General features: G+C 40.7%; 1 protein-coding gene across 11 annotated transcripts in view; it reads left to right on the forward strand.

Moving 5' to 3' along the window:
- mast4 (microtubule associated serine/threonine kinase family member 4) overlaps positions 1-24,101 on the forward strand; it is a 480,851-nt gene that overhangs the window by 192,855 nt on the left and 263,895 nt on the right. For all 11 annotated transcript variants that reach the window (XM_078562967.1, XM_078562902.1, XM_078562920.1 and 8 more), the window contains one exon: positions 18,653-18,684. In XM_078562967.1, coding sequence (XP_078419093.1) covers positions 18,653-18,684 — 32 coding nt within the window. The remainder of the gene's footprint in view (positions 1-18,652; positions 18,685-24,101) is intronic.

Raw genomic sequence — 24,101 nt, forward strand, 5'->3', positions numbered from 1 at the left:
CATGCTGTTCCATACTGAATTTTTCACGGATTAAGATAGCTGTAATAAGTTGCTTATATATACTTCCTGACATTGAGGGGAGATTTGATAGTAACCAATAAAGTTTGATTTTACTTAATGATACATTTGACACATTCATGACTGGGTGTTATCATATAAATTGTCATATTTATAGACCTTTTTAGTGGGTTTAGACTTGCAATAGATTTGACACTTTGCATGCCAACTGTTCCCATTAGATCAATGAGTTTAAAAACGTTGTTTGATGGTTGTCGGTAAATTCAGGAAACTAATTCAGCAAGTTTACTTTGATAATTTGGCCCTTTCAGAACCTGCGTAGCCAATCTTTATCTTTCTTGTGTGGGTACCAAGGCTATAGACTTCCTCTGTATAGAATTTGGAGCCTCGACTATTTTCTTATGAATTCTTTAACAAAGTCTGCATTCACTGTGCCGGGTGTCAGTTTGTCACATTGATTAACCTTTAGCACACTGGCTGAGTTTTTCCTGTATTAATGAAGAGAAATGTAAAAGATTGACCTTGGGTTAAGGAGACAGAAGGTAGTGGTGCAAGATTGTATCTGTATGCTGCTTTTGTGATGCCAGGCCAAAGGCTTAGGCACTCCGTTACTAGCCTGACGCTGAAAATATGCTGTCAGCCTCCCTGTGTCCCACAGCATGAGTAGGTGATTCCCCAAGAGTCCACTAAATGTGGAGAAAGTGGGGTGGGGGGCATGAGGGTGAGGGTATTGTGGCAGTGGTGGGAACAATGGTTTAAGAGTAGAGTTACCCCTTCCAATGGTCTGCCTCTGGCATGCGCCATGTGAAGGTAAGAGAAAGTGAAGGTAATGTTTGCAGTTGAAGAGTGTCTGTCAAGTGGTATGGGCATATCGGGCTGTTAAAGTGCAGGAAGGTGTTCCAGGGCTGTGCTTCTAAATAATTGCCATTAATAAGCATTTAATGATATTTAATTAAATGAAGTGTATGTGAATATATAATCTAACAGTGTAACTCAGAAACTGAGACATTTTTTGCACAGCGGCAGTGAATGTTGAGCAGGCCAGCACCTTCCTAAGTGCCTGTGGCAACATTTCAGCCTAATGTCTCCAGCTGAGGGTTGGCAATGTAGCCTGGAACACCAGTTCACATTTAATCAAGGAAAGCCACATTCGTGAACTGTCTGTCAGGAAGGCTTTTTTATGTCTTTGACCATATCTCTGTGGAATGCTGTAGCATTTAAGTGTCTCCTGACTAATCATCTAAAGGAACTACAAGCATTCGGGACACCAATACCCAGACACACCGAATATGACAGCTGTCTCATCTTTCTCCTTACAAACTTAACACAGCTCTATCAATGCTGTTAGTTGTTTACCTTGACAACTGTAGTTGTGATAGGGTTCCATAATCTTCCTTATTCAGTGTTTTACCTCCCTTACACAAAACTCTTAATTAAAATAATTCACAGCACAGAAACAGGTCTTGGACCCAACTGGCCTATGCCAGTATTTATGCTCCACACAAGCCTCCTGCCGTCCTATTCCATCTAACTTTTATCAGCATAACCTTCTGCCCCTTGCTTTCTCATTTACTTGCCTAGCTTCCGGTAAATGTATCTATGCAATTTGCCTCAGCCCCATGTGGTAGCAAGCTCTGCATTCTAAACACTATTATTAGGGACTGTCCTATATTTATGACCCCAAGTCTGGTCTCCCCACAGATGGAAACATCTCTCTCTCTCTCTCTCTGTCTTGCAGCTGGAATTTCTTGCACAATGTCAATTGGCACTTGTCCTAGGAAGTGGACAGTCAGGAAGTATTCAGTCCGCTAAGATGCTGGTTGCAAGAAGTGAATTTTGTTGACCAACTTTGACTTCGGTTTCTTTACCCATTGTGCAAATAACTAATATCCTCCTTACTGGGTGGTGTACCAATTTCGATGGGGCCTGAATTTTATGAATGGGAACACCTGTATAATTCCTACATTTCAGCAGTCGAGTTAGTAATAAATGTTTTGAGCAGCAACCAGTTACTGTATACTGCAAATAACAGAATATGAAACAAGAGCAGAAATGCTAGAAACAGTTGTCTTGTGTGTTTTCTCATCAAAGCTGACCCGCCTGCGAAGTGTTTCCGGTGTTTTCCATTTTGGCCACAGAATTAATATACCTTGTCTCGCTTATTGTTTAAAGGCATTTCAGATACATAAGTTCTTAATTAGCAGATTGACACCAATTTGCTTACATGGCAATAGTGATTTATTGATTCAAAGTAATTAATTCCATGTGGATTACTTTCAGATGTCCTGTTGTGAATAAGACGTTGTAGAATCGTAAGAGGGTTGTTTTATTTTTCAGGCGTAGATCTGTAGGCAATGAAGCAGGGTCAAATATCTGACCACTACTGTCAATTTCTGGTCACTGGTAACCCCCAGGATGTTGACAGTGGGGAATTCAGTGATGGTAATGTCGTTGAATGTCAAGGGGCGATGGTTAGATACTCTCTTATTGGAGGTGGCGCTTGTGCGGTGCAAATGTTTCTAGCCACTTATCAGCCCAAGCCTAAAAGTTATCTAGGTCTTGCTGCGTATGGACATAGACTACTTCAGTATCTGAGGAGTCATGAATTGTGATGAACACTGCAATCATCAGCAAACATGCCCACTTCCAACTTACTGATGGAGGGAAGGTCATTGATGAAGCAGCTGAAGATAGTTGGGCCTAGGACACCTTTTATAGATGCTCGAGAGAGAGATGAGAGGACATCTACATGCATGCAGTATATTGATGAGGCTTCAATGTTGCTAAAGCTATGGAAACGCAATGCAAGTAGTCTGTGTTGATGGATATGAAGATTGAGGTTAGATTACCCTCATGGATGATGCTCCTTTCCCTTCAGAGCATTGGAATATTTCTAAAGAACCATATTTGAGGTTTTGCTTCTATTTGGCTACTTCCTTCAGGGACTGAATGTATGGGCGAGATCCATGATCTCACTATTATATTTAGAATAAAAGTGACCGTTTTTGCCCATGCATAGAGACAGGAAAGACCATTTCAGTTCAACAATGATTATTATTGTAGCTCATTGTTGACTACTCAATTCTTCTCAATGGCAATGGTATCATGTTGTCGTGATACTGATCTTGGGCCGTAACTTCTGTGCAGTGGCAGTCAGAGTTGGATTGTCACTCGTTTCTAGTTTTTTAACTTTGAAATCCAGCCTCTCCTTCCTCGTCCGTCAGGGACGGGTCAGGTGATTGGAGGGTTGTTAGTGGGGGTAGATGGTCAGTGGTGGGGGGTTAGTCCGGGGGTGTCCCGTGGAGGCTAGGGGAAGGTGCACTTGGGGGTGGGGAGTTTCCAGGGGGGTGTAGTCAGGGGGTCCTGTGGGAGTTCGGTGGGGCCTAGTCAAGTGCCCCCTGAGGAGGGTGGGGGGGTGGTGTCCTGTCAGAGGGAGTCCTGTGGGTGGATCCCATGCATATATATCGGAGGGCTGTGGGGCTGGAGGAGATTATAAAGATAGGGAGGAGGAAGGCCATGGGGGGATTTGAAAATGAGGATGAGAATTTTAAAATCGGGGTGTGGCTTAACTGAGAGCCACTGTAGGTCAGCAAGTACAGAGGTGGTAGGCAAATGTGACTTGTTGAGAGTTCGGACAGGGCCAGCTGAATTTTGGACGATATCAAGTTTAAAGGAAGTTAGAATGTGGGAGACCAGCCAGGACTGGGGTGAAATAGTTGAGTCTAGAGGTAACAAAGGAACAGACGACAGTTTCAGTAGTAGATTTGCTGAGGCAGGGTTGGGGTTGAGCGATGTTGCGTCATGGCACAGACATATGGTCGAAAACTCACCTCTGGGTCAAAAGTAACACTCGAGGTTGTAAATGGTCTGATTCAGCCTTGCAGAGTTGCCAGGAAGAGGGGTGAGATTGTGGCTAGAGAACCAAATTTGTAGCAGGGACCAAAGACAATGGCTTCGGTCTTCCCAATATTTAATTGAAGGATATTTCTGCTCATCCAATAACCTGTATTATGGCAGGTTATGCAGCCTGATAACAGTAGAGGGGCTAAAAGAGGTGGTGGTGAGGTAGAGCTGGTAGAGTTGTCAGCGTGCTTATGGAAATTGATGCCGTGTTTTCAGATGATGCCCTGGAGGGGCAGCATGTTGGTGAGCAATAGGAGGGGCCAAAGATGGATCCCTGAGGGCCAGCAGAGGAAATGGTGGGAAGAGATGCCATTTCAGGTGATTCTCTGGCTATGATCATTTGGTAAGAACAGAACCAGGCAAGTGAAGTTCCACCTAGCTGGGCAGTGGTGCAAAGGTGTTTGAGGAAATAGTGTGATCACTGTGTCAAAGATAGGCCAAGAAGGAGGAGGAGGGATAGCTTATCTTTGTCAGTCACATTGGATGTTGTTGTGACTTAAGAGCCGTTTTGGGACTGTGGTACAGGTGGAAATCTGATTGGAGGGATTCGAACATGGAGTTCTGGGAAAGATGGCCATCAATTTTGGGAGCAGCAGCACGTTCAAGGGTTTTGCAGAGGAAAGGGAGGCTGCAGATGAGGCAGTTGTTTTCACTTGCTCTAGTTTGACATCTAACATGGCCTTAGTACCTAATATTTTATCAATATCAAAACTCACTTATATCAGTACGGTTTCAGTTTTATTTTTAAATTTGAGAAATCAGTTTCTGTGAGGTGGCTTTTGTAAGATTCAGCTCTCTTGCCTCAGTGACAGAATTTTACATCTGTTGATAATCTGGGCCTGAGAGCTTTTTCTTCTGGGACAAGGTCAGATTTTGTATTGTAAAGACTGTGGACATGTTCTCCTTTCACCACCGAAACCTTTCAAAATGTCAAAAATTCACTTCTCCAATATCTCCATCCTCGCAAAATTTCATTCGATTCAAAACTCGGCAGCCAGAGTCTTTAACGTGGACCAGGCCATGGATTCCCATTACCCTGCCCTGAGCTTGTTTGACTTTAGGCTTCCTTCCTGCTTTCTCCATTCTTCCATTCTGGTCAATTTGGCCATTGTTCCTTTGTGTTTGGATTGCTTGCATCAAGTGACTCTCTTTCTCTCAATTCATTCAAAGGCAATTGAAATCCTATATGTTCACCATGCTTCCGGTCTTCCCTTCGTCTCTCTTGTCCTTAGTGTCTTTCTCCTCATTAAGTGCTGCTGACATGTGTTCCTTGGTGAGCACCATGCACCCATAAATTGCGAAGGATTTATGGATCACACTTGGGAAGAGATTGTGGTGCAACAATTAATTAACTAGCCAATTCTGTTGATTAATGGTAGAATTTATTAGTAATTAAGAGTTCAGTTTGTATAGTGTTAAATGAAACAAATGGCTTTCAGTCAAATCACTATAATGCTGTAATATTTCTATTTGGAAAAAGTGCTTTTTCAGTTGAAAAAGACAGGATTTATATAAATTGCATATCACTGATGCATAACACAATGCAGCAGATTACTTTGTCTAGTCCCTAAGCGCTCTCTAATCACTTGTAATTTATAAAAATGACAGTGGCAGTATGAAATTTTGCAAGAGGTGGATTTGAACGTCATTACTGCCCAATATTTGATATTTTTTTCCAGTCATTCACTACGCATCACACTCTTGGTTGCTGAAGCAGAAACTGTGATAGAAAATGTACCAAGTGGAGCAAATATCAATGACGGAGATAAATGAGCTTCAAGGTACTTGCTGAACAGATATTAATGTGTGTATACAATGGGGGAGGAAGACCAAATATATATAACTATAATGGGGCAAATGAGCTATTTGACACAGAATTAAAACCATCTCATTAAGTTTGCAGCTTTGCAATACATAAGATTAATACTGAAACTGTTGAATGATGTGACGGTTATTTAAGAAAAGTCTTCAACAAAAATTGTGAGTTCACATGGGCCATGCTCCTTAGGTCATTGTGATAAATGCCTCAAGAGTGTAAAGTTCAAGGATTACATCTTTTTATATGGAACTTAAGATGGAACAGAATGTTCTAAATTGAAGAATAATTTCAGATATTTGAGATCCTGCGTCTAGGTGCTGCTGCATGAAATATCAAGTTATCTGGAGATATTGACATCTGGGGCAATCTAGCAGAGCTGGATCCCAAGTGAAAGAAAGAAGGAAAAGAGCTTGCATTCAAACAGCATCCTTAACTACCTCAGGATGTGTCAAAGTGCTTTATAGTCAATGAAGCACTTTAAGTGTAGTGATTGTTGTAATGTAGGAAATGCAGTGACATTCTTTGCCTGTGTATTTTTTTTCCAATTACACCAGAAATTCCTCTGTGTCTTTGAAATGGAAAGAGTTGCCCCACCCTTGCACTGACTTTGCATCAGAAAATTCGCAAAGGTTGGTGCCAATTAAAAGTCTCATTATTGGACTGTACAAGGGCCTCATTTTGAGGGAGAGTCTTAGCTTTTGTGAACTGATTCTCCCTTTTTATTTCTACAATTTATACTGTTTGTCTCCTGCTGTATTCTTTTGTTTTGATGCAATTATCCTGGTAAATACACTGAACTAGTTTTAGCTTGAACATCACAGGAGCACTGTGGTTGACTCTTATATGCCCTCTGAAATGACCTAACAAGCCATTCAGTTGTATCAAACCGCTAGAAAGTCAAGAAGGAGTGAAACCGTACGGACCACCTGGTGTTGATCTAGGCACCAGAAACAACACGGGAAACTCAGCCCTGTTGACCCTGCAAAGTCCTGTACATCTAGGGGCTTGTGCCAAAACTTGGAGAGTTGTCTCACAGATTGGTCAAGCAACAGCCTGTCATAATCATACTCGTGGACTCATACCATACAGATCATTTCCCAAACACGACATCACCATCCCTGGGTATGTCCTGTCCCACTGTCAGGACAGACCCAGCAGAGGTGGTGGCACAGTGGTATACAGTTGGGAGGGTATTGCCCTGGGAGTCCTCAACATTGGCACCGGACCCCACGAAGTCTCATGGCATCAGGTCAGATATGGGAAGGAAACCTCCTGCTGATTACCACATACTGCCCTCCATCAGCTGATGAATCAGTGCTATTCCATATTGAACACCACTTGTAGGAAGCACTGAGGGTGACAAGGGTGCAGCATGTACTCTGGGCGGGGGAACTTTAATGTCCATCACCAAGAGTGGCTCGGTAGCACCAGTACAAACTCAGTTGGCTGAATCCTAAAGGACATAGCTGCTAGACTGGGTCTGTAGCAGGTAGCGAGGGAGCCAACAAGAGGGAAAAGCATACTTGACCTGCCTGCCTGCCGAAGATGCATCTGTTTATGTCAGTATCAGTAAGAGTGACTACCACATAGTCCTTGTGGAGATGAAGTCCCACCTTCAGATTGTGGATACCCTCCATGTTGTGGCGCACTACCACTGTGCTAAATGGGATAGGCTTTGAACAGATCTAGCAGCTCAAGACTGGGCAACCATGCAGTGCTGCGGGCCATCAGCAGCAGCAGAATTGTACTCAACCACAACCTGTAACCTCATGGCCCGGCATATCCCCCACTCTACCATTACCACCAAGCTAGGGGATCAACCCTGGTTCAATGAAGAGTGCAGGAGGGCATGCCAGAAGCAGCACCAGGCATACCTAAAAATGAGGTATCAACCTGGTGAAGCTATAACATAGGACTACTTGCATGCCAGACAGCATAAGCAGCAAGCGACAGACAGAGCTATGCAATTCCACAACCAACGGATCAGATGGAAGCTCTGCAGTCCTGCCACATCTAGTCGTGAATGGTGGTGGAAAATTAACTCACTGGAGAGCAGGCTCCACAAATATCCCCATCGTTAATGATGGGGGAGCCCAGCACGTCAGTGCGAAATATATGGCTGCAGTGGTTTCAGTTCATAGGGCACTGGCACCAGCACTGGGGTAGAAGGAAGCAGTTCTGGTGGCACGGGCTTCACTTGAACCGTGCTGGGACCAGTGTCCTGGCGAATCGAATATCTAGGGCTGTAGAGCGGGTTTTAAACTAAATAGATTGGGGGAAGGTTCTGGAGAGAGGATACGTAGGCTTACAAAGCAAAAGGATATAGTAGCATTGCAGGGCAGCTATTTAAGCAATGATACCCAGAGTGTGACAGGAAAGGACAGAGTGTAGAAACATTAAAAAAAAGCAGCAAATAGTGTCAAAGGGGGAAAAAATGGTAAAAAGGCAAAATTAATGGCTCTTTACTTAAATGCACATAGCATTTGGAACAAAATAAATGAATTAATGGCATAAATAGGGTTAATGGGTATGATCTTATAGCCACTATGGATCATGGTTACAAGGAGACCAAAGCTGAGAACTAAATATTCAGGGGTATGTGACTTTTTGAAAGGATGGGCAGGAAGGAAAGGGTGGTGGGGTAGCTTTGTTAGTACAGATAAAATAAATTCAATACCAAGAAATGATCTTGGATCGAAAGATGTAGAATCCATATGAGTGGAGGTAAGAAATAACAAGGGTAAGATGATACTGGTGGGAGTAGTCTATAGGCCCCTAACAGTCGCCATACTGTAGGACCGAGAATAAATCAGGAAATAATGAGGGCATGTAAAATATGCAGTACATTAATCATGGGTGACTTTAATCCTCATGTCGATTGGGAAAATCAAATTGGCAGAGGTAGCCATGAGCAAGAATTCATAGAGTGTATTCGGAACAGTTTTCCAGAACAATATGTTGTAGATCCAACCAGGGATCAAGCTATTTTCGATCTGGTAATGTGTAGTGAGGCATGTTTAATAAATGATCTCAGAGTAAAAGATTCCCTAGGAAACGGTGTCCATAACATGGTAGATTTTGGCATTCTGTTTAAGAGTGAGAAACTTGGGTTGGAAACAACTGTGCTAAACTTAAGTAAGGGTAAATACAAAGGAATGAGGGCAGAGTTGGCTGGAATGGACTGGGAAAGGAGTTTAGCAGAAAAGACTGTTGATGAACAATGGCAGACATTTAAGAAAATAGTTCATGACTCACAACAAAGATATATCCCAGTGAGGAAGAAGGATTCTCAGAAGGGGATAAACCAACCATGGTTAACCAAGGAAGTTAAGGATAGTATCAGATTGAAAGAAAAGACATACAATGTGGCAAAGATTAGTGGTAAGCCAGAGGATTGGAAAAGTTTTAAAAACCAACAAAAGATAACCAAAAAAAAAAGAGGGAGAAAATAAACTTCGAGGGTAAACTAGCAAGTAATATAAAAATGGACAGTAAGAGCTGCTTGAAATATATAAGAAGGAAGAGAGAGGCCAAAGTGAACATAGGCCCATTAGAGAATGAGGCTGGGAGAATAATAATGGGGAAGCAGGAAATGGCAGAGGAGTTGAATAAGTACTTTGCATCAGTCTTCACGGTAGAAGACACATGGCTTCATGAAAGGGAAATCACACCTGACAAATTTATTAGAATTCTTTGAGGAGGTAACAAGCAGGATGGATAAAGAGGAACCAGTAGATGTAATATATGTAGATTTCCAAAAGGCGTTCGATATGGTACCCCACGTGAGGCTACTTAATAAGTTAAGAGCCCATTGTGTTGGGGGTAGTATATTAGCATGGATAGAGGATTGGCTAACTAATAGAAGACAGAGAGTTAAGGATAAGGGGGCATTTTCAGGATGACAATCTGTAACTAGTGGAGTGCCTCAGGGATCAGTGCTGGGGCCACAATTATTTGCAATACATATTGAGGATTTGGATGAGGGAAGTGAAAGCACTATTGCTAAGTTTGCGGATGACACAAAAATAGGTGGGAAGGCAAGTGGTGAGGATGACAAGGAGTCTACTATTAGTACATTGGCAAATTAAACACTTGCTGTATCTTGTTGTCCATGTTGGAGAAAGAGACCAAAATACTGGAACAGCTGAGGAGCATTTCAAATAGCAAGACACAAATTCAACATTGACTTAAATTGTTTTAAACTGAATCTGATTAGATACTAAATATAATTTATGCTACCACACATCTCCATCACTGCAGAACTGGAAGACCAGCTAATGTGCACAGAGCAAAGACTGAAGTACGTGTGTCACAGTTTTGAAGTGTGGGAAGTTGCAGCCCACCTTTAGCATTTGAGGAAAAAAATTGCAAATACTGGATTCTGGTGAAATTGACATGCAAGAGCAGGAACCATGGCTAAAATCTGAAATCTTATGAACATGTCTCTAGAGCTGGCAAGATTCTGCTTGAATATGACTGAGATGCGATATTATACTTCTGTGCAGTAAAAGCTGTTGATCGAAGAGTGTTGCAAGTTGCCATAAGCAACCAGATTAAATTTTGAGCTAAAATCAAACATTTTTCTCTTTCTCATTTCTCCTCTTTCATGTCAGTGCAGTTTTTATTCTTGTGCTGTATCCATCTCACGCACAGATGCAGTTTTTCTTCCACAAGCCCTACTGGCATCAAATAATTCCCAGTCCAGATAGTTTACAGGCGCCCCACAGTTGCAGTCCTGTAATCAGTCATTTCAACCACTGCTTACTTTATAGTGCTTTGACTCCTTTGATGTGGTTCTGCACTGAACAATGTTAGGAAATATTTCACAAAAGGATCAATATTCTGAATTATCCTTTGCAGAAACAAGGACTTAAGCTTTTCAAATGATACTCCCATCATGTGCTTAAAGGTTTTGCTTTCAGTTTTGTGTTTACAATACAGGCCTTTTATAGAAACTAAATTCTAAAATATGCTGCTAACTTGTCAGAAAGTTCAAATCTAGTAGTTTGAGTGTGTTAGTCAAAAATTGCTTCTAACTTTTATATTTTCAAGTTTCTTGCATTTCATTTAAAACTCATAGTGCAACGCCACTTTAGAAAACTGCTCTGCAATTTGTAATTTTGCTGCCTGGGTAAACACGATATGTTTTTACTGCAGCATGGTTTCACCAGTAGGAGGTAGAAACCTTGATCATTGCAACCAGAAAGACAGAAAAAAGACCTCCGCTACAGCAATAAAATATTTTTGCAGTGTTTATGAATGCACCAAATAAAAGTTGAGTCTAAATCCATTTTCAGCTGGAATTCTCCCTCTTGCTTTTGTGCACGTGCTATGTGGAAGTAAGTTTGAGACAGTCTTGATCACAGGGTAAAAGTGATTGCAGTGCAGCATTAAACAGATGGGATGTTTTTGAACCAAATCTCATATTTGTTTAGCATCCTTAACGAAGTAAACATCCCATGATGTCCTACAGAGGAGAAGTGGATGTGTGCAAGAGTAGAAAACTGAAAAACATGACTGAAGAGATAAGTTTTTGAGTCAGATTTCAAAGGCAGAGTGTAAAGTAATAGGGTGGAAGACTTTAAGTGTGGAGTACCAGAGGGTAGGGCCAATATGGATGAAGGAGAGGGTGGGATGTGTTGGGGGAGTGCGGGAGGCTTGATTCAGAATCCTGAAGGACAAGCACTGTGGAGGTTGCTGAGATAGAAGGGCGGAGGGGGGATGATATGTTAAAGATGAGGATGGGATCATGTTTCTAATCTCTGGAATTTTTTTTTCATTCATTCACGGCATGTGGGCGGGCGTCGCTGGCTAGGCCAGTCTTTATTGCACATGCCTAATTGCCTTTGAGAAACTGAGGGGGTTTTTCAGCCATTTGAGAGTCACCCACATTGCTGTGGATCTGGAATCACATGTAGGACGGCAGATTTCCTTCCCTAAAGGACATTAGTGAACCAGATGGGGTTTTTACGACAATCAACAATGGTTTTATGGTTATCATTAGACTTTTAATTCCAGATTTTATTGAATTCAAATTCCACCTGTTACGAAAGTATAGTAATTTTCATAATATTATTCTGGTTTGTTGTAAAGTAGGTTTATGGGTGTGAGTGTAGATGGTTCTGTCTGTGTGATTTAATTACATTTAGAGTCAGGTAAACTGCAAGCTTGAAATTATCAAAAGAAGCTAGGTGTAGAAATGTACTGAAATGCTAATGAGTAAACATGAATGCTGTCTTAGCATGTAGGGTGTGAAGGTAATTTGCATTTTTAGATAAGTAATGGGATTGTTTGGATTTTAAAGTGATGTTAGTCTGTTTACAACTAGCCAGATGAGCAAGGCTAAGGAATGTGTTTATTTTTTCCGAAGGTTACTGACAATATTGGCAACATGAAAGATTTTATATTATGGGAAAAGTACAGTTCCACAGACATACAGAACAATGGAATTTACATATTAAAGAGAGAGAAACCTATATATAAAGGGGAATGAAAGGTTATGTTAGGGGCCATGTATGATCTAACAGGAATGTGTGAAACAGCCTTAAAGAATCCTCCAGCCATTTGTGTATAAGTCTGTTGTGCAGAGTGACTGAAGTTGGAGAAAATCATTTGGAATTCCACTGTCAAGTAGGTACTGTGTTAACTTGCTGGTTTTTAAAAAAAATCTAAAATCTATTTTGAACTGTTGCCTTAAATGGGCTGTGTAACTGGGAGTCAGGTTAATTAAGAACTTTAGGAGGTATTGTCATATTAAGTAATTGTAGTCTTATGCATGTGCTTGAAATTTTTTATTTTGCTAATAAATATTTTAATTTAATTTTTTAAATCTCTAAAGGTCTTGGTGGACTTATTACTTCTGAATTCAGTGCACGTACATCCTCGTAATAAATTCAAATTGCAAAACTGTTGTGATAGCATGATTGAGTTTTCCTTGTGGATTTGGTCCGCCTGGCACATATCATCTGCCACGTCATAACACACTATCTGTCATGGTGGGATTCGAACCCAGCATTACTCTGGGTCTCTGGATTACTAGTCCAGTGACAATACCACTAGGCTACTGCTGCATTGGAGACAAAATAGTCCTCCAAGTGTAGAAGGAATTCAGCCTTTCTGTTCTTGCTTTCAGATGATTTTAAGAGACCTGTGACCCAGGACGAGATCCATTACAATGGTGAAATCAAGTGGGATAAAGAATGAGTCTGCCCTTATCAGACAATCATGTATCTTTGAAAATAGACCTAGGGTGTTCATTGTACAGTAATTGGAGAGGGTTAGGATGATGTCCAATTGTGAAAGCAAAGGTGGAGCAGTTAATCGATTATTTACACCAAGTGATTAGAGGACAGCACAATTATTCTTGTCCTTTGACTAAATTGGTCACTTTTATGCCTGGGTGAATAAGATTGACCCATACTGTGGTGGTCAGTATGGATGCAGATTCTGTGATCTCCTTGTTCTTTGATGTGTACTGACATTCAAGCAAAGCACTATCAGTTTTACAGCAAGCTTACTTAAGAATAATTTGCTCTTCCTTGCTGGGGATTTTGTGGTTGGTGTGGTTTACGTCATGTGAACAAATTGCTCCACTCTTTAAATTATCTCCTTTAGAATTGCTACTAGATGATGGACCATTAATTCCTCTAATTTGTAAGTGAGCAACTGAAAAGCATTTTGCCTCATCCGAGACATTTTTAAGAGCTATTTTAGATAAGCTAAAACTAATAATTCTACCAATTTTAGATACGATTTGAGGTACAGACCGGTATCTGTAAAGTGTGACGCTTAGCTATCGGGACTAAATAATCCTGCTGGCTATACCCCATACTGAGTTTTTTAAAAAATGGAACGTGTGCCTGTAACATTGCATAAAGCCACGTTCCATAGGAGATAATCTCTCATACCATCGGGGACAGGAACATGTTTTCTCAATATATTTAAATTTTATTTTAAAACGAGTAGAAAATTAAATGTACAAAATGTCTAGCTGATCCTGTGGACAGTTTGGCTGTTTCTGAATGAGGCTTTGCACAGCACTGGAGTTGTATGGCACACAGTGTGGCTGACAAGCAGTATGAATCGTCTGCCAGAAGTGATCTCTCAAGCAGCACTCCCAGACATGAACTGCATAATATAGGCTAATACTCTTGAGTGGAATACTGCAAGAGTGCAATATTGTTGCAGGTACCATACTTTGCATGAAATGTTAATTCAAGGCCCCCTCTGCCTCTCCTGGTTAGTTTAAGGCTAATGCAAAAGCAAAATACTGCGAATGCTGGAAAGCTGAAAGTAAAACAAAAAACAATCCTTGAAATACTCGCCTTACAGGTCAGGCAACACCTGTGGAGAGAAACTGCGTTGACGCTTCAGATTGATGTCAACTCTGGGTGGAATTTTATGGCCCCTCTCGCCAGTGGGATCTTCTGGCTCCGCCGAAAAACAACGGAGTTTTGAATGGCTCCCCCCCTCCCACCCCGTGACGGGGCCATAAAATTCCTCCCTCTGTTTCACTAACACAGATGCTGCCTGACCTGCTGAGCATTTCTAGCGTTTTTATTTTTGGATATTTTAAGGAGCTAAAAGAAAATAGTTCTTTTATATCCATGTACTTCTTAACAATTGCCACTAAGAATGGATTAACTTATCATTCCTCATATTTAATGTTGATGAAATCTTGCTGCATGTAAACTTTTGCCAGTGTCACAGTGAGTACACTTCGGATAAAACAAATGACCTTTTTGAAGTGGTTTGGGACGTTTTTTAGGAGATAAAGCTGTAAGATTCTTCGGAGTCAGATCAGCGAACTAATTCCTGAGCTACAGCATCACTTTTACATTGCTGCATACCTAAAACCAGTTCATAATTATACGGAAATGGCAGCATAATCATACTTTTACAAAAAATGTACATTTAGATATAAAATTATATAAGGATATGAGGGAGGATTTTGCACACTATTAATATTTCAACTACTACCATAGTTGAAAATCAGAAGTACAGCGTGTCTCTTTCTTTAATAGTAGTAATTACAAATACTAAAACACAGCAACTAATCATTACAATTGAGACTTCTTCAGATAGAAGCTGAAATGCTCCTTTTATACATTCACAAGAGGATCTGAAGAAATCATTTCAGATAATCGTTGGCATTTTCGATCAACATTGCTGGGAAAAAAAAAGTGCTCCTCTGTAGCCACTAGTGTGTGCTGTACTACTACGTAACGTTAATGACTGAAAGCATCGCTGATCTACATATAAAATTATAGAAGGTTGTACGATCGTGGCAGATTAGACACTAAAATAAAATTACTTACTGTTCTGAACGAAGTGTCACGCGAATGGAAGAATTATGAGGGCGAGATATAGAAACTGGACTTTCAAAGAGGGAAAGCATGTTGAGAAATAATATGCACAAGGTGGGAAGACATGGAATAGGAGGTAAGCCTTTGAGGTGGATGGAAAATTGATTAAAGTCGAGCAATTAAAAGGCAACTGTGAATGAAATGATGTTGACTGATGGTGGTACAACAAGAGTCAGTGCCAAGACAATTGCTGTTTAGATTATAAAATGATTTGTAGCTGAGGACAGAAAGGAAGCTGACTTAAGTTTGCTGATGACACCAGATTTTGGGGCATGTGTGGGCGGGGGTGATGGTGCAGTGTACAAGCAATTGATTGGGAAGGTGGCTGATAAGTGACAAATGGCATTTAATGGGAAGAAATTCAAGCTAGTAAGACTAAGGAAATAATCATAAACAAATAGCTCCAAGCTAATGGAGAAGGATCTGGGTGTTTTTGTGGATGATTCACTGAATCCAACAGCGCACTGTATGATATCAATAAGCTACTTAGGGATATACAGCTAGAGGGAAACGGCACAAATTTTCAAAGGCACTGATATAGCCACACCTAGAGTACTATGAACACATTGGGTCACCATAATATAGCAAAGCTAACTAAGTGTTAGAGGTAGCGTAAAAAAAGGATAATCGAACCACTACCCAACTTGTCACATCTGAGCTACTAAGAGAAGTAGATCAGCTTGGAATTGTTTACACTGGGAAAGGTTCAGAGGTATAATATTCAATGTTTTTGAGGGAAAAGTTAAACGGACTCATGGTATGCCTGTTAGTACGTTCAAAAGGGATCTGCGCAAGTTTCCAAGAGTGACAAACACAAAACAATCTACATATAGAAGATAAGTAGATGATTGGGGACGTTGGGGTCACCACAAACTCCTGGAAATTAGCTAATTGCCTTCAGATTTAGAGGAATTTCCTGGAGTTTCTTCTAAATTGGCCTAAGGCTTTTTCCTTGAGTATTGCTGAAATAAGAAACATGCCAAAGCTTTTCGTCTTGCACCCATCAGGACACTTTGCAAGAATACCAATATGGGGGAAAACAAAAGTTTATACTGTATGAGAAGAGAATGCTGCTTGGCTGGCAAGTGGACTCTGAGGTGTTGCTGTGGAGAATGCACCAGTGATGGTGACTGATAGTTAACTGCCAAGCATTGTTTGAAATTTAAAGCAGGCAGCTTGACACTGATTAGCCAAGGCATTACCCTGAGGAATGAGTCAGGGAATGGCTGTCACTTATTTTGTTTAGCTGAAACAGGCGTAATACGTGGACATGTTCTTTCTGTCTGCAATTTGCAGATGTAATAACTAATGAAATGTTTTCTTACACGCACCTGCAGTGGTATTCACTTGGCACCTTCAGTGCATGATATGTGACACCCAGCAACTTGGTTAACCCAGCTATTTAGAAGTTCCTAGCGTAATGCCCACATGGAGGAACTCAGCTGCTTTGTGAAAGAGGATTTCCCCCATCACCTGCATGATGCACATCTGACAGCTCCCTGGCTAATGTTGTTCAAGTATCCTGTGGCAGCCTGAAAGGGGACGCAGGTGTAAAAATTGAAGCCACTGTCACTTTAATTGCTGTGGACACAGCGGTTGTGACAGTCGAGCAAGTCTGCAAACTTTTGTGATCCTTGTGTCTGTTGGTCTGTGGAAATTTCAAAAGTTGATTAATGGAGGTTCTTTCCTTTTGACGATGACTTTCTTCCCACCATCTATCTTTTTAATTTACGGTTGCCTGAATCTAACGTTTCAGTTGATCTGAATCATTTTTCCAGGTACAGATCCTGATGATTTCAGCAAACTGCACACATTCTCTATATTTGTGGAAGAATTGATGTATGGTCGTGATTTGAAGCATTCAAAATCTGTCTTTTTATGCTGTTTCTATATACTTTCTGATTGAGACCCTGGCTAGCATTAGCTGGGCATATTTCTGCCCTTGCCCCCCCTTTCCATCACCAACACTCTAGTCTGTCTGCATTGCAGGGTTATAATAAAGTGATGTGTAAATTATGGTGTAACTGAAGATTTTTCAACTCAGTTTCCCCTCTAAGTTTCTTTCCCTGCTTCTGCGAAGAACATAGTTCATGATTGGAATATGGCTTCATGAGAAGTGATAGCCATCCAGCAGTTCAGCCAGAGTTTGCTGTCCTTTTTTAGATTATAAATGCACTAGAAGCAGTTCAGAGCAGGTTCACTTGACTGATATCTGGGATGAGACGGTTATCTAATGAAAGGTTGGACAGGCTGGGCCTGTCTCCATTGGAGTTCAGAAGAATGAGAGGTGATCATATTGAAATGTGTAAGATCCTGGGGAGACTTTCCTCTTGTGGGAGAGACTAGAACAAGGGACATTGTTTAAAAATAAGAGATCTCCCATTTAAGATGAGGTGAAATTTTTTTCTCTTGAGGTGGTCATGAATCTTTGGAATTCTCTTCCCCAGAGACTGGTGGAGGCAGGGTCATTGAATGTTTTTAAGGCAAAGGTTGATAGATTATTGACTGACAGGGGAGTCAAAGGTTATCAGGGTTATGTGGAAATGTGGAATTGAAGCCACAATCAGATCAGTTTTGATGTTATTAAATGGAGGGGCAGGCTCGAGGGGCAAAATGGCCTATTGCTCCTAATTCGTATGTTTGTTTGTTTTTTCTGCTCGATTGCGGTAGAAGGAAAGGGACTGCTGACCTTAATAATAGAGGCATAGAATGGTCACAGCACAGAAGGAGGCCATTTGGCCTGTTATGTCCTTGATGGCTTTTTGCAAGGACAACTTATCTAGTCCCACTCCCCCACCTTCTCCCTGTATGTCTGCAAGTTATTTTCTGTTCAGATGATTATCCAACACCCGTCTGAAAGCCACGGTTGAATCTGCCTTCACCACACTGTCAGGATAAGGTGCACATTCAAGCAGGAATCACTAGATGGCAATGAATAGCAGGCCCCCCAGCCTGCCTCCAATCTAATGGGGCTACTAACTCCAATTGCATCCCCAAATTATGCCTAAAACTCTGATTGGATAATGTGAAACAGAGAATAACACACAGCTAGGACTTCCCTAGTCCGCACTGGACCGCTGCATTAGGGGAACTTTGTTATTTACTGATGCAGTCATGAAAAAGGTGGAAAGTACTTTGCTTGCATGATTTTCTGTAAGAGTATCCAGTCATTTTAATAGGTACTCATTTAGAAAAGTTAAAAATAAACTGCTAGTTAAAATTTCCATTTGCAGATGCTGTGGACTATTCCAGCAGTGTCTTCAAAGTAATTTTATCATAAAAATTGGTGTGAAGGCCATGCTGGAAACAAGGCAGTGGTGTGATTAAAATATTGCTGGCATCTTCTGCATACACTGCACACTCAAGACACTCAGCTTGTAAAAACAATGCTTGAGCATGCTACTTAAACACTGAATTTTATGATCTGTTTCTCGCCGTTAACCTCATTTTGCAAACTGAGAAAGTGAAGCTTACTAATCAGTGCCAAAAACAACTGAGTTGATAATGCTGCAGCTGCTTTTAATACGATTTTCTTTTTCTTTTACAGAAGGAATTGAGCCTTCCCCGTAGAGGAAGTCTGTAAGTAGAGACAATTTATATTTTGCAGAAACAAATATTGCTGGAAAAACTCAGCAGGTCTGACAGCATCTGTGGAGAGGAAGACAGAATTAACGTTTCGAGTCCGTCTGACTCTTCATCAGAACTAAAGAGAAATAGAAATGTGGTGAAATATAAGCTGTTTCGGGGGGTGGGACAGGTGGAACCAATAAACAGCTTATATTTCACCTCATTTCTATTTCTCTTTAGTTCTGAAGAAGAGTCATACGGAATCAAAACGTTAACTCTATCTTCCTCTCCACAGATGCTGTCACATCTGTTGAGTCTCTCCAGCAATTTTTGTTTTTGTTTCAGATTTCCAGCATCTGCAGTATTTTGCTTTTATATTTTGCAGATATGTCCTCGATTGTTTTGTTTTTGTAATTGGCTGCAGTTAGTTGTAGTTTTTTGAAGTATATTATTTTACCTACTCCAGGCTTTGACCTTCTGTGGCTTTTTCATGCAAATAAGCCCATTATTTTGTTGATGTGTTGAGATCATTGCCTTGCACAGCTGCCTGAAAATGTGCTATCTGAATGGCTCAGTGGCTGATGCATATTTTGTTTATACAGTTCTAAGAAGGAGATAATTGCTTGATGAGGTAGTTGTTGTTCAGTTGGTCTGTGCTTGCTGGTTGCAATTAAATATTTATAGTCTATTTTGTGATAATAAGCAATATGTGTTAACCAAATTCTTGCTTGGGGACATTTAACTTATGATTGGTTGGACTAGAATAGCCTGTATCCCTAGATGCATCTGTGTATTTTTATGTAACTTCATGGGCATTCAAATGACTGTTTCTTCAAAAAAAGCTAATAAAACAACTTTCACACTCCCCAATTAGCAAGAATAAGATGGTGCCTGGGTGTTTTCTGTGTGTGTATTCAATATATTAATCACGCGCCCACAGTGATGACCCCTGCTATAGGGCTGTTCATTTTTCACGGCCTACACAAGTTATCCATATTCAGTGTAATCAGGAAGGACCAACAAAATCAATCTCAAAAACTGCCTGTCCCACATTATTAATTGACAGGCAAGTTACTTAGTTCTTTTTTTAAAAATCAAGATGACGACCCTCCACCCTCTTGCTGCAATTGGTGTGAAGAATAAATCTGGCCTAGGCAGCATTGCCCACACCTTGAAAACATTTATTTAAAAAAAAATGTTGGGTAATTTGATCTCTCGAATTATCTTTCACTGATTTATTCAACACTGAGGGAAGAATTCCGTACAAGTAATTATTTGTTACCACCACAGCTGTATCTCAGTCATTTCAAACTTCTCTAGACTTGGCTTTATCGCAGTTGAAGTAGTTTTTAGAGCACTTGCCTGCACTGTCGTGGCTGCCTAATCAACCTGCCTCAGCACTTGCTACACTCTGCCCCCGGGTTGGCGATCTTGCCGCTGCCTCTCCGGAGCCAAAATTGGGTGTAACGTGGCCCTTTAAACTGAGATGGGTTTTGCCAAGTTGGGAAATTTCCGAAATCTAGCTGCCTGCCTCACCAGTGAAAATCCAGTCTTTAAGGACTTCTATTTATGCATCCTGGGTAACCATGGAGTTGGAGAGGAATTTTCCAGAGTTTTTCACTAATTCACCACAGATTTTTCCATCTTTTTATTTGCCCTAGGAATTAATATTGCTGGTTTTTTGAGAGGCTGGTATATGATGTTGCATGCTCAAAAGGAATAATGTTCAGGTCTTCTAGGCTCTTTCTGTCCTCAAAATCGTGATATCTCCCTTTTATTTGTGTGCTTTGAATAATGTGCAGAATCACACTACTAATAAGGGTGTCCTTGCATTAAGCTTTAATATTAAAGTCCAGTTTTGAATTTAATGAAAACCTTTCTCTTAAAAATAAAACAGCCTTTTCTGCAGCTAGACTGGGCCTCTGCTCCTGTGGTTCAACCTATACATATCTAAGTGGAGGTTATCGCTTTTTGTCAGCCCCCAGTGAGGCACTTATGAACTAAGTTGGGACAGTTTCCCGAGCAAGTTTTTCCTCTTGGAAATATATTCTAGCTGAGACCTTAACTTGATCTATTGAGAGGCCTGTTTAATGGGGTTCTTGTGACCTCACTGCCCAATTTGCGCAGGAATCAGTGGCCCCTCCTTTGCATTGCCAAGTTTGGATGGGATATTGGATTTAAAAAAAACAAACCCATGTTTCGATACAGAAGTATGTTCACAGTAAATACCACAGGCTGTGCCAAAATTGCACTTGATAAATGGATCTATGCCTGTTTAGCTAACTCAACTCTGCACAGTTTGAAGTTCAGCAGAGCAACTTAAGTAAACATTTTGTGTTGTAAATAGCAGTATGTCAAGTTACAGGCAGATAACCTACTTGTTTGGAGCTGTACATCATTTGTGCAGTTGTGTGTTTTTCACAGGGTTTATTCGCTGCGCAGTATTTATGAAATCAGGGGGAAGCCATTAGTGAATATTATCATGGTTTTCATTGATTTCAGGTGACACCGTTCCATTTCACATGATTCTTTTTCTCCTAAAGGTTAGCTGTGGACTCTGTGATAAATATGATCTGTGAGAACCTTGCCAGCTCCATCTTAATCAAACTTGGAAGTATTGCATTTATTTTTTCTACCTGATAAGGCAAGAAGGGAAACAGAAGTGGAGCCAGTCAGAAGTGAAAGATGCCTAAATAAGCAATCTCATTAATAGTTAAGGCCTGGCCTCTATCAGTTTGTGCAGTAGATTGTCACGGGGGTTCTCTGAGGACAGACCTTAGATATTTGGCCTGTGGAAGCAGCAGGCTTGGTAGGCTCAAATGCCTTTTCGTGTTCCCTTATTTTTGTGTTTTATGCTATTGATGTTATGGGCCATAGAAGGTTTACTGTTTTATTACTGTAAGACCCGTCTCACTCTGGTCTAAAAGTTCTTCCCTCTACCCTTGATATCAATGGCACAAAACAACTTGGGATACTGTTACACTAAATGGTAAATTCCTAAGCCATAGTACATACTCGTATGTTGTATAGGAATCCCACGAGCTAGGGTCCATCTCAGGTGGTCAGTCCTCCAAGTGCAACTTTGGAATGGCTGACCAGGCTATTCTACCGATTACAGTCACAATGCCCTTGAGGGCTGTGTATTTATACACCTTCCTGAACCTGGCATTTGCCGTATAAGATAATACCTTGAATTGGATCGTCCGAATGGTTTATTAACCCCCGCCCTGGTCATCCAGGACCACCTCTACATGTCATATCCCACCCTCAGCAGGGAAGGTGTCTCCTGGTGCATGCCAATAATGGGTATGATCACTGTACCTTGGGGCAGGAAGAAGGCCATTCACATGTTCCCAAGTGGCCATTGTCTAGTTCAGTTTCTGCATCATCGCAGGGACGTGTGTGTGCGCACGTGTGTGTGTGTGAATACAATTTAGATGATGCATTGGCTTACATTACACAATTTGATGATGTGTACTTCAACTTCATCCCACTCCCGTGAAAGTGACCATTGCATTTAGTTTTGATGTTCCAGCTTGCCTTAGTTGGTAGCACTCTTGTCTCCTTGTCAGTTTGTTGTAAACTCAGGATCCACTCTGTCACACCAGCACCTTGCCTGCTCATTCAATTGGTTCAACCACCAACATATAGAAGTCTGTATCCATCTATATACCTATATATATGTAGATATTGTTCATGTGGATGCTAAATATCCCACAACTCTATTCAAAGATGAGCAAAAAATTCTTCCAGTGTCCCCTTCACCAATCCCGTCAAAAACAGATTACCTGGCCATTCATTCCATTGTTGTTTGTGGGATCTTGCTGTGTGTAAAATAGCTTTCTGCAAACAGTCAATGCACTTAGAGTGGTTCAATATGTGTTGCTCTACTGTTTTCTGTGAGACATGATAAAGTATTATGTAATACACATTTTCCTTTTTAGTATGTTGGATTCAGCATTTAGTTCATTCTTACGTTTTCTCATAGGTATAACATAGGTGATTTCTGTATCTCTTCAGAAAAAAACTCTTGATAGGTTCAAACAGATTAGACCTCAACCATTTTGGAAGTCTATTTCTCACAAACTTTGTTTTTCCTAAATGTTTACATTGACTGGAACAATCTAGGTTGCTGCAGAAACAACTGACTGTTCAAGTAGCCCGTGACTACTACAGACCTTATTGAGAATCAGTATTAAAAACCTGATATTAAAATGCTGTAAGACCCAATATAGATCACCCTTTCCAATAAAAATGCACAAGTAACAAAAGTTTTCCATTTCCCTGCACTGTGCTGGTAAGGTATTCTGTGCCACATGCTGTGTGGGATTTTCAAATCTGTAATTACATTCCAAATTCATGTGCCATTAGATGACAGTTCAGTTGTGACTTATCCAACTTATAGTGAATTAAACTATGTTAATGGGGGCAGAGCTGCGCTTTAGATATTATTTCCACTGGATTGGTCTTCGCAGCTCAAAAACTGGTCTTATGAAGCGATTAAAACAGGCACACTTTGTTTCTGGACCACATAGGCAATGGGAACTGTCACTAATCATAGAATTAACAATGGTCACTTTGGGTAAGTTACTCAGTTCTAGCCATTGCACCCCAGTGATTTTGCTTAGGGATTAAAACCTCCCCATTGGATGAATCTACTGCTACTCTGGCTTTAAGCCACGTTTTAATCTAATTATTTCAATACCTAGTTCCGGTTCAATGTAATGTTGTCAACTATTTTTTCTATTCTTCCTCATCCTCCTTGTCCTTTTTGTCAAATACCATTCCCTGGTTGAGTGGCTAAGCTGATGACCTGTTCTCGGGCTTCTGTTTGTTTTGGGATAAAGTGTGTCCGACATTTGAATGTCATTTCCAGTAAGTTTGCATTGTCATGAAAAGTAAGCTGAAATCATGGATGAATAATTTCAGGGTGGGATGCCTGGTGTTATCGCTTTATGGTAGGAAGAAGTAGGTTATTTGCAATTTCCTGGTATGTGTGCTGTGTTATTACTTCTGAGTTTAGGATGTATGGAATGACAGCTGAAAGTGCCATTCAACATGTTTCTGTGCCATTAAGTGAATGGAAACTAAGTTGACAAAGGCAGCCCTGAAATAGATTGCTGGCAGCAGTTTTCTTTTGTCTAAAAGAAACACTTCAGTGCCAGTTGTTTTTATGCTTCGTTGACCTTTTCTTTAAATGATGAAGTTGGCGAAAGAGCCACAATTTTTCTGTGTTAGACACGTTATTTGATGGCTGCTATGACCAGAAGAAATATATCACGAGGAGCATTTTTTCAGATAATAACGATGACCTATTGCAGGCTTCTTTTGTGTCTTATCTACCTTGTTCATCATTTGTTCTGAGTTCACAGTTTGAATTGGTGAGGGCTTTCATGTTTTATGCAATAAATTACCAATGAGCTAACTCC

This window comes from Cetorhinus maximus, chromosome 2, assembly GCF_964194155.1.
Source record: "Cetorhinus maximus chromosome 2, sCetMax3.hap1.1, whole genome shotgun sequence".
NCBI classification, from domain to species: Eukaryota; Metazoa; Chordata; class Chondrichthyes; order Lamniformes; family Cetorhinidae; genus Cetorhinus; species Cetorhinus maximus.